A 10,326-nucleotide genomic window follows, 5' to 3' on the forward strand; every position below is an offset into this window, starting at 1 on the left:
GGGTAGGGCCGGGAGAGGGCACACTACCACGAAGCGGATCACCAAGGCCTACAGACCAACCGCTTCACGGCAGCACCCAAACGTAGCTACGAACAACCCGAATTAGCCAACACTGTCGCGTGCCGCGACACAAGAGCCACACTGGCTCGTACGCCATACGGCAAAGACACTCCGTATTCGCAGAAAACCTTAGTTTTCAACGCTTCACGTAGAAAACTGTCAGTTTTCATGCGAAGACTACGTTACAAACAAGTACCTGCACGCAAGGAAAGAACGTCTTCGTGAAAGGGTAGGGCCGGGAGAGGGCACACTACCACGAAACTTCAATAATCGCGGAGGGGGCGGCCGTGCCCTTAGCCACCCAACCCCGCACAAGGCTACAGCCACAAGGAACGTCAACAACACGCTTCCACGCTATGGGGCCGCTGCCCCCGGCCTCTCCGGGCCCCGACCCGCGAGTTAACACTCGTGTCGGCTCCCAAACACCACGGGGCTGCTGCCCCCGGCCTCTCCGGGCCCCGACCCGCGAGTTAACACTCGTGTCGGCTCCCAAACACCACGGGGCTGCTGCCCCCGGCCTCTCCGGGCCCCGACTCGCGAGTTAACACCCGCGTCGGCTCCAAACCACCACGACCTACCCGGGCCCACGGGCTGTGAATTACCTCTCACACCCACACCACACTACACCCCGTTACTTCTCCTTGCACTCTTTGGCGAAGTGCCCAGGCTTATTGCACTTGAAACAGACACCCGCCGCCGCCGCCTGCTTCACCCCGGCCCCCGCGCCAGAGCCGGCCGGCACGCTCGCGGGTTTGGCCTGCTTGGGCTTCTTGCCCGCCACCGCCTTCACGGCCTGCTTCAGCGCCTTGCGCTCCTCCTCCGTCTCCGCGTACGCCATGCCACGCATCTCATGCACGACCTCCCAGCCGTGGTTGTATGCAACGACCAGCTCCTTCGCGACCCCCCGGAACACGGCCTTGCCGTCGGTGATGGCAGTCTCCATGGCCTCGATGTTCCTGAAGCGTTCCTCGCCGGGCCGAGCCGCGAGGACGTTGCGCCACGCGTCCTCAATGTCCATTACCGCATTGTAGCATTTCTCGATATGCGCGCGCTGTCCGCTGAGAGACTTGTTCGCTTTGCCCTCGCTGGCGCCGAAGTCACATTTGAAATCCTCAAGGGCGACACGGGCCCGCTTCGCCGGTGGACCGTCGACCGCCTGCACGTCAGGCTTCGTGTCCATAAGCTTCTTAATGGTTGTCAGCTGCAGCTTCACGGCGTTCAGCTGGTCCATGGCAGCCAGCTGCTGCTTGTTCAAAATTACGCCCGGGTCAGCGGCGCGACGCTCCTGCGCAGCCTTGACATCTTTATTTTCCTTAAGTGCGACTAGTCGCGCTTTTAGTTCGGTGTACATCGTGTTGTAGCTGACCGAAGTCTCGCTGTCAGAATCGGACATTGTAATTGAGGGCACACTACCACGAAGCGGATCACCAAGGCCTACAGACCAACCGCTTCACGGCAGCACCCAAACGTAGCTACGAACAACCCGAATTAGCCAACACTGTCGCGTGCCGCGACACAAGAGCCACACTGGCTCGTACGCCATACGGCAAAGACACTCCGTATTCGCAGAAAACCTTAGTTTTCAACGCTTCACGTAGAAAACTGTCAGTTTTCTGTGAACTCAGAGGAGTTGTGCCCTCGTAAGGGCGTTGGTACGGCACTTGGTGCCAGTTAAGGAGTTCGCGAGTGCTTGGAGGACTGATTTTCGGGTTTTGTAGCTACATAGGGTGGTTGCCGTGAGGCTGTAGGCGTCAAGGCCGTAGCGATAGCCTTCGCGGTAGCCGGCCCTCACCCGGCCTACCTACCGATTGAAGACGGCTGTTTACTGCTTGCAGGTACCCTTAGTGTGTAACGAACGATGGTTTCTCATGAAAACTCAAATTTGTCTACAGCTACGCTTCAGTCAAAAAAAAAGTTCCAGCTAATCATGCTCCGCAGGGCATGAATCAACGCACTTGTAATCATGGATCATTCTGATGCGGACAACAACCCACACAGAAGCGCGAAATCCACTTCTTTTGCCTACCTGCCCTCCGCCAGAACCGCTTACACAAATCAAATCCTCGCCATACTTGCGACTGCTCTGTTATTAGCCCCTGCAGCCCTGTGTCGCACGGGGTCCGTAATGACCCATGGGTCACACAGGACCCTTCTGTGTCCAACAGTGAAGTCATCCGCGCCGTTACATGTCTAGTTACAAGTTATAAGTTACAAGTTCCGCACACAAGTGCGGGTGTGTCCGTAAAAGCCGGGGGGCCCATGGACGTTGTATTGGTATTGATGCGGGTTGTATTGGTATTGATGCGGGAAGATGAGGTCATCTTCATTCTCCCTCGTCCGCTTCAGGGCGAAGCGCCTCAGCGCGACGTGCCTGGCCTCCCAAATTTCCGAGAGGTACCTGGCCAATGCCAGGGGTGGCGCCTCAGTCATAATGGTGCGCATGCTGCGCCTCGTAAGGACTAGGTCACCATCATACTTAGCCCGTATGCTCATGTAAGCGGGACATTCTTCGAAAACATGCAACTCATCTTCAACCGCTCCACAGTCACAAAGCCTGCATGTACGCGCGGTGCGCTCACGCCCATTAGGCCTATTAACCTCTAACTCCCAGCAGCCTAATCGAAAACGCATGAGCACATGATGAAGTCGCTGGGGCATGGTCCCTTTAGTGTGGTCCCTTTAGTGTGTTTACATGTCTAGTTGTGTAGGCATAATCCGATCTAGGCTTACCCGTGCCCGTTCCCACAAGTTACATCGCTGCTTGCAGCAGCTACTAGAAGCACAAGAAAGACATATTCAATTTCACGACGAGGACATTTTAGAAAAGGCATATGAACGTGGGTAGAAAGAAAGCAACATCCTACTCGTAACCGAATCTCACCTAACTTCACCTCATCGCACCTTATCTGACCCTGTCGCTGTGTCTCATTTTATTTGCAAAAATGACATAAATATATACTTCCTTATCCTTATCCTTATCCTTATCCTTGTCCTTGCCCGCACGCTACCTACAGCCTACAGCCTACCTCTGAGCCAAGGTCGCCGCAGAGGACCTGCCGGGCGGCCGGGGAGAGCGCAAAACAACAACACCCCCACCAGAACAAGGGAAGAACGCAGTCCCGGGGGAGACACGGACGCACCAACCTGCCAAGTCCGTGCCCAAATAATGACGTATCACCACATCACCACATCACCACGTAACAACCACACACACACTACATCAATCACCACACCAATCGAGTAAAGCGCATTACAAACATAAAAACAAACAACCAGAAACTCCTATCGCTAGTAGCACCAGGCATTAAACCTACCAGGTATAACCAGGTATAAAAACATAAACCCAAGCAGGAGAAGTTTAAAAAAAAGCGCATTCCTCCAGAGGGAAGATAAAACTAAAACCCAATCATCCGGCAACCGCCGGTGTCGCGCCGGCTGTCGTACCACCGCCGTACCTCCTCCAGCAATGACACCAGTCGCACTGCGTCGGCCTCCGCCGTCACCTCCAGGGTGGTGACACACAGCCACGGCGACTGCGGCGGCAGCCCACACCCGGCCGCTTCATCTTCCTCGTCCTCGTCCTCCTTCGCAACGCCGCCCGTCAATGACGCCGACATCCCACCCACCCCGCCAACATACCGCTGGCCCCTAATGGCTTGAACCCCGCCTCGCACCGGCTCCGGCGGGGACAGCGCAACCCCGCTGCCTGACCCAGAGGACAACCCCCCGCCGCCCCCAGGCCCCGCGGGCCCCAGTGACGTAGCGGAGCCCCCGGCGGCGCCGCTGGCTCCCTCATGCTCGCGGGAATGTACGGGACCCGCCGCCGCCGCCGCGACTGCTGTAGCTGCCGGTGCCGTCTGCCGATACCGAAGTGACAGCAGTGAAGCCGACCCGCTCTCGGAAGACGACCTGAACAGCGACCCAGCCCATCCACTGCCGCCGCCGCCGCCAACCCCGCCATCGTTGCCGCCGCCGCCGCCGCCGCCAGCAGACTGCGATACCTTGCGCGTAGCTGCGGCAGTGGGTTGCGCTGCGACTTCAGCCGTCGACTGCAACTGCTGGTGCTGGTGCTGCTGGTGGTGGTGGTGGTGGAATCGCTGTAACCTCGAAACAGCGGGTGACATTGTGTCGTGGCGGTGGCGGTGGTGGTGCAGCCGCCGCGACGTATCTTCCAGATGCAAATGGGCGATGCAAACCACCCACCCTTTGCTGCTACTGCTGCTGCTACTGCTACTGCCGCTGTTATACCTACTACCGCCACTTTCTGTGACCCTTTCCCCCGATGCGAAGCCTTGGCCGCCGCCGCCGCCGCCGCCGCCGGTGCCGCCGCCGCCGGTGCCGTCGGTGCCGTCGGGACGCAGCTGTGGATGCGGTTGCGGCAACCGAGATGGCGACTGTGCTACCCAGGCCAGCTGCTGCTGCTGCTGCTGCTGCTGGTAGTAGGTGGCTGTAGCGAGGGCTGTTGCTGTTGTTGATGCCATGACCAGCCCCTCCAGGGGTAGCGCCAGAGTGAGGGCCAGGTCGGCGGGGTGGGTGGCTAGGCGCCACTCGGGCGCTGGCGGGGGGCCTGGCTGCCTGGGGGACACCACCAGCAGGTGCTGCAGGGTGACCACTGCGAAGCTGGAGTCGGAGATCTGCGCAGGTGGTCCAGGAGGTGGTGGGGGTGGGGGTGGGGGTGCAGCAGGCGATGAAGCGATGAAGGGGTGGGTGGGTGGGTGTCAGGCTAGGCGCAGAGGAAGATGGGGGTGCATACATGCATACATGGATACATGCATACATACATGCGGTACACAGGTTTGGCACTACTGGTAAGGCGCGACCATCGCCCCCGGGATATCCCGGGATTGATACCCATTAGGGTCAAAGTCCTTCCGATGGTGGAAGGCATTGCGCCCCTAGTTGATGGATGGTGGTGACCTGGGATAAAGTTAACCTGCGAGCCGACCAGGAACGGAGTTGGGCCGCTGTCGACCCGGCAGATTCCGTTGGATGCTGGTGGTGGGTGCGGAACCTGAGCGATCCACTGAGAAGTTGACTAGGGTGACTGGATGAGGGTGCCCCGAAATACCGGGGAAGGCAGGGCTTCGCAGGGTAGCTGCCACGGGCGAAGATACACCCCCCTGTTTCACACATCATACAGAGGTTAAGGCCTGACTTCTGCTCCCGGAGTGTCCGGGTTCAAATCCGCCTGCCAACCTCTCGGGTGTGTGAGAGATGTTGAAATGGGAGGTGGCCCCCCATCTTGTGGACGGTGAAGGACGTGATTATATCAACTTGCGAGCTAACCAGGAACTAAGTTGAGGCGCCGCTAGATTTGGTTGGATGCTGGTGGTGAGTTGCTGAACCCATCAAATACATTCAGAAGTCGGATGGGGGAAATGGATTAGGGTGCCCCTCTCGCAGGGGAGAGCAGGGAACTGCCTCCAAGGGAAAGGGGGCCGCTGGTGAAGCTATACCACCCTGTAACAGCATTATACACAAGACGCAGCACCCCCTACACAGGACCCAGCCAACACGCACCTGCACTCCCCCCACGTACACCTCCTCCGCAAAGACGCCCCCCCGGACCTCCCGCAGCAGCAGCCGGCACAGGGACTCCAGCCAGCAGTAGCGCTGCAGCGGCGCAGCGGGGTCCACGTAGCGAGGAATGCGGGGCCGCACCACACCGCCGCGACCTGCGCCCAGGGGGCCCCCGGGCCCCCACCCCCACCCCCAGCCGGAGCCGTGGTGGGGCGACACGGCCGCTCGCAGGGAGGCTGCCGCCACCTCCACCAGCTGCAGCACGGCCATGGATGGCAGAGCCTACGGGGGGGGGAAGGGGGAGGGGGGGGCCCCAGGGGCGAACAGCAGCAGTAACAGGAAGGGGAGGGGGAGAGAGGCAACGGCCATCAGCAGTTTAGGTATTGTGCAGTGCTACGCTTGACAAGAGGTAGGTGGGCAGCAGGAGCAGCAGCAGCAGCAGCCGGTAGGGCGAGCGCTCAGGGTGGCCCAGGCAGAGCCCAGCTACTCCCCTCCCTTCCCCCACTTCCCCCTACGACCACCCACCCACCCAGGTCACCCCCTTACTCACCACCGCCCCCAGGCCCCCCAGGATCAGCTCCCGGGCTGTGCCGGTGGGGCTCAGTCGGGAGGCCTCCGCGGCCACCCGCTGAAGGATGGCCGCATAACCCTCCCATGTAGACTGGGGGAGAGGGGGGAGGGGCGGCAGGGCGGCAGGCGGGGAGGAAGGGGTACATGACCTTTCAGAGCGTCAAGAAAGGCGTTGAGAAGAGTCAAGAGTGTATGTAAGAGAGAGGGAGAGACAGAGGGTGTGCGTACGAGGTGTGGAAGCAACGGTGGGTGGTGTTGTGGTGTTGCCACACATTCCCTCCGACATCCATTTCCCGATCCCCTTATCATGCGTCGAAGACAACGACGCCCTCCAGGTGCCTACTTCATTAACCGAGGCCGCATGACTGACGGGTGACGGGTGACGGGTGAGGACTGTGTGTGTGTCTGAAGGGGGGTGGGGAAGAGGTACGGCGTGCAATGCCGCGCAGACATCTTAAGCGTCCTCCGCGTCCCGCCTCATTGACTTACGAACAAGAGGTCGCGCTGTCCCGGCGTCGAGCCGTGCACCCGCGCGCCGCTGCCGCTGACGCGGCGGCCGTACGGCATTACATGTCCGCTGCCGCCGCCACTGCTACCGGCGCCGGTTCGCCCGGTAGCGGTAGCCCTGCCGCTGCGCGATGCGGCGCCGACGCCGCCGCCGAGACCACCGCTGGCGGCGCGCAAGCCAACGCTGCCGCTGCCGCTGCTACCACCACCTGCCGCCGCCGCCATCGCCGGGTACGGCAAGGGCTCCGGAGCTAGGTTCGCCAACGTTGTACGAGCCCTGCGACTGGCCTTGACGACGCTGTTGCTGGCGGCGTAGGTAACGCTGCGGACCTGCGAATCAGTTTTAATCCGGCAGTGTGGGAAGCAGCATGCGGCCCCCAGAGCCGTGTCCCCGCGTCCTCACGCACACTCCGCAAATCAGATTCGCGGGTAGGCAGTAGGCAGTAAGGGGCCGCAGGTAACGGCCGGGTTGGGAGGACCAAGGCCCCACCTCCACTTCGCCCCCAGTGGCCCCCGGTGGGTGGCGATGTGCAATAAAGGTGACGGGAACACTCTCCGGTCGCGGGGCCTCGAGGGCGCAGGCCGGGCGAGTGTGTATAGGTGTGTATAGGTGTGTATAGGTGTGTATAGGTGTGTGTGGGTGCATAGGTGTGGGTGGGTGGGCAATTATATGCAGGTCTCAAGGTTTTCGCGCCGGTGGAGGCATCAGAGATCCGAGGCATCAGAGAATTCCCCCCGAGGAGAGCACCAACAGGGGCCCTAGCCCCGGGCTCCAACCGGCACGACGCGGCACGATGCGGCTCTAACCCGGGGGCTCGCCGATCTGTTCCTCCCGTTCCTCCTCCCCCCTCGCAACGTCTGGTACACTCTTGCCCTGGCAGCAGCTTCACTCGTTCGTGGTTCGTCCTTCCCCCCTCGCACCCTTACCTCCCCGCCTCCCCCTCCCTCGCCCCCCCACTCCCCCACTCATTCGTGATTCGTCTTCCCCCCACCCACCCCCCCGCCCGCCTCACCATGCTTCCCAAGCCGCTAACCAGCCCCGCAGCGAACTTCCGTACGTCCCCCCGCAGCGCCCCCGCCACCGGCATGCTGATGAGGTGCCACACCCCCAGCCCCAGGCCCTGCAGCAGCCGGACCACATCCCCGAATATGTCCAGGGAGCCAACCACCTTGATCAGCTCCAACAGGGCGCAACTCATGTAGTGGCGAACCACGTTCTGTAGAGGGGGGTGGGGGTGGGGGCAGTGCAGTTTAATGCAGTTTAATGCAATGCCGGTGGGGGGGATACAGCAATGGGAAAGGAGGAAAGGAGGGACGGGGCAGGGGGGTTGGGAAGGTGGCGAGGGGCTACAAATGAACGACTTCAACTGCCGATAAGAGGTGGATGTGAAGGCTCAGGTAGGGGAAAGGAAAGGAAAGGAAAGGGCTCAGGAGCCATGAGGAGGTTGGGACACCAGGGAAAGGGGGGAACGTGTTGCAAGGGGACCGCCGGTGGGTGCAAGTGCTCGTCGTCGGTTGGAGCAGCACACGGCCGCTCCAGGAGGGGGGTGGCCTCCGCGAGGGCAGCAGCCGCCAGCCGGGGATCCCGGGGCCCGCGGGGCCGTGTGGTTGGGTATGCGGCAGCGCCGGGCTCCCCCGGCCTCGGTCTGATCCGTTGCCTTTGGCTGTGTGCGCTGGGCCCGCCTTCCACACAACTCTGTACCGGTTGTTCCTCCAGGGAAAAGAATATGTAAATAAATAAAATATTTTATGTCAATGTTTTATTAGTGATAATAATAATAATAATAATAATTATTATTATTATTATTTGTATTTTTATTAAATTGCTATTATCATGACTATTATTAAGCAAAGAACTGACGCACCTGTACCAGAGCCTCCCTACGCATCAAAGCATACCGCATATCCAGCGGCCGTAGCAACACCCAGGCATTCTCAAGGTGTGCCAGCGACACCGCCAAACGTACGGCAGCATCCACAAGGCCGCCGCCGCCGCCGCCGCCGTCCTCGCCGTCGCCGGAACCAATGTCCGCCGGGCCAACAGCTCCAGAGCCGCCGGCGGCGGTGGCATCCACGTCATCATCCGCGAGGAACCCGCCGCCCCCGTCGGCCGTCAACACGGCGGCGGCTGCAGCGGCGGCGGCGCTGCCTCCACCGTACGGCCCTGGCGAGAAGGAGGCCGAAATCCGGATTTCGCCGATGTGCAGCTGTTCAATGTAAATGCGATGGCTGCGCGGGGCCGGTACGAGCATGTCGTGTGCATCCTGCAGGACGTGAAACCCTGCGGCGGAGGCGCGAGCCCCCGCCCAACCGCCGCCGCCACCTCCCGGCCGCGACGGTGCAGCGAAGAGATGTTCTCTCGCACCGCCAGGAGGGCAGGATACCGGATGACCGCTGAAGCTGTTGCCGCCGCCGCCGTCGCCGCCGTCGCCGCCGCCGCGCTGTGAGCCTGGCGACCTGGGTGCTGCACCAACAACAGGATGAGAAAGGCCCCCGACGGCGCCGGTGGGGGAGTGCACCCTCCGCTGGGCGCTGACAGCGAAGCCGCCGCCGCTACCGCCGCCGCTGGCTCCTTGGTAAGGGAAGCCGTTAAGCAAAACCTCATAGGCAGCGTAAGATGATGCACTAGTGCTGACGGCGCCGTGATAAGCGCCGCCGTGAAAGGACGGAGATGTGGGACGATGCAGTGACGGATCAGGCACGTACGGCACATGTGGCTCTCCGTGCCACGGTGGCGCTGCTGGTGCCGTGAGCCGCGTGCACTGGTCGCCGCCACCGTCAGCACGCGCCGCAGCCGCCGATGCGGCGGCGGCAGAGAATTTCGACGTCAGCCGAAGAATTTCACGAAGGTGGGTTTCCTCGAGACTGACCGTCAACGGCGCCGCGGTCAGGCTAGCGTACTGCACACACGTGACGCCGCCGGGTCGGTTCCGCCACACCACAATGCGCCCGGTCAACGCCGGCGGAGCCGGCGGCGGACCAGCAGCTCGACCAGCGCCGCCGCCGCTGCTATCACCGCCGCTGGCTGCATGCACATCGCTGGCCGCCGCCGCCGCCGCCGCCGCCGCCGCAGGAGCAGCAGCTGCCTTGCGATAGCCCGGCGAAGCCCCGAGGAGTGCGAGTGCGTTGCTGCGTCTGTTACTACTGCTGCTGCTGCCGTCGTGCGCGGAGGTGGCCTCAGCGCTGGTGGCTCCGTCGTGCGGTGGTGGAGCGGCACCATGCTGGTGCTGTAGCGCCATGACCGCACTTTGCCGAAACTGGGATCCTAGCCGCCAGGCGGCCACACTGCCGCCGCCGCCGCCGCCGCCGCCACCAGCTGCGGCAGATCCCGGCGCAGTCGCCGACGGCGGCGGCGGTACGGGCAGCAACACCGCCGTGTTGAACATGGACCGACCCACGGGACTGTAGACCACGATGGGGAATGCAGCGTCCCGCATGCAGTTGTCCCACCGGGCATGTAGCAGAGCCGCCGAGGCCGAGATTTTGGCCGGGCCCACCAGCAACGTGCCGTGCAGCCCCTGCGCTAGCGCGTACAGCACCTCAGCTTGCTCCGAAACCACGCTAACCGCAATGCCCGCTACCACCGCTGTAACTTCCACCTCCCACTCCTCCCCAGCGACGGCTGTCGCACGGGTAGAAGCGACGGCAGCCTCCCCGGCAGCGGCGGCG

At 62.0% G+C, this 10,326-nt stretch overlaps 2 protein-coding genes across 2 annotated transcripts in view; both read right to left on the bottom strand.

Annotated features, from left to right (window-relative positions):
- Window positions 1-221: 221 nt before the first annotated feature.
- Window positions 222-1,544, bottom strand: VOLCADRAFT_106546 (uncharacterized protein). Its single transcript, XM_002954827.1, has one exon. It carries the CDS (start codon window positions 1,451-1,453, stop codon window positions 692-694), a length of 762 nt encoding a protein of 253 aa, XP_002954873.1. The 5' UTR covers window positions 1,454-1,544; the 3' UTR covers window positions 222-691.
- A 1,524-nt stretch (window positions 1,545-3,068) lies between these two features.
- The window catches only part of VOLCADRAFT_95673 (uncharacterized protein), a gene marked incomplete at both ends in the record, with an annotated part of 31,279 nt that continues 24,021 nt past the window's right edge, over window positions 3,069-10,326 (bottom strand). The window contains 11 exons of the mRNA XM_002954828.1: window positions 3,069-3,113; window positions 3,516-4,133; window positions 4,545-4,694; window positions 5,581-5,673; window positions 5,722-5,862; window positions 6,131-6,241; window positions 6,640-6,987; window positions 7,148-7,225; window positions 7,671-7,874; window positions 8,523-9,557; window positions 9,900-10,279. Coding sequence (XP_002954874.1) covers window positions 3,069-3,113; window positions 3,516-4,133; window positions 4,545-4,694; window positions 5,581-5,673; window positions 5,722-5,862; window positions 6,131-6,241; window positions 6,640-6,987; window positions 7,148-7,225; window positions 7,671-7,874; window positions 8,523-9,557; window positions 9,900-10,279 — 3,203 coding nt within the window. The remainder of the gene's footprint in view (window positions 3,114-3,515; window positions 4,134-4,544; window positions 4,695-5,580; window positions 5,674-5,721; window positions 5,863-6,130; window positions 6,242-6,639; window positions 6,988-7,147; window positions 7,226-7,670; window positions 7,875-8,522; window positions 9,558-9,899; window positions 10,280-10,326) is intronic.

This window comes from Volvox carteri (genome assembly GCF_000143455.1).
Source record: "Volvox carteri f. nagariensis unplaced genomic scaffold VOLCAscaffold_46, whole genome shotgun sequence".
NCBI lineage: Eukaryota > Viridiplantae > Chlorophyta > Chlorophyceae > Chlamydomonadales > Volvocaceae > Volvox > Volvox carteri.

Coding starts and splice junctions, on each gene's coding strand:
- VOLCADRAFT_106546 (XM_002954827.1), bottom strand. CDS start 1,453: ATGTCCGATTCTGACAGCGAGACTTCGGTCAGCTACAACACGATGTAC.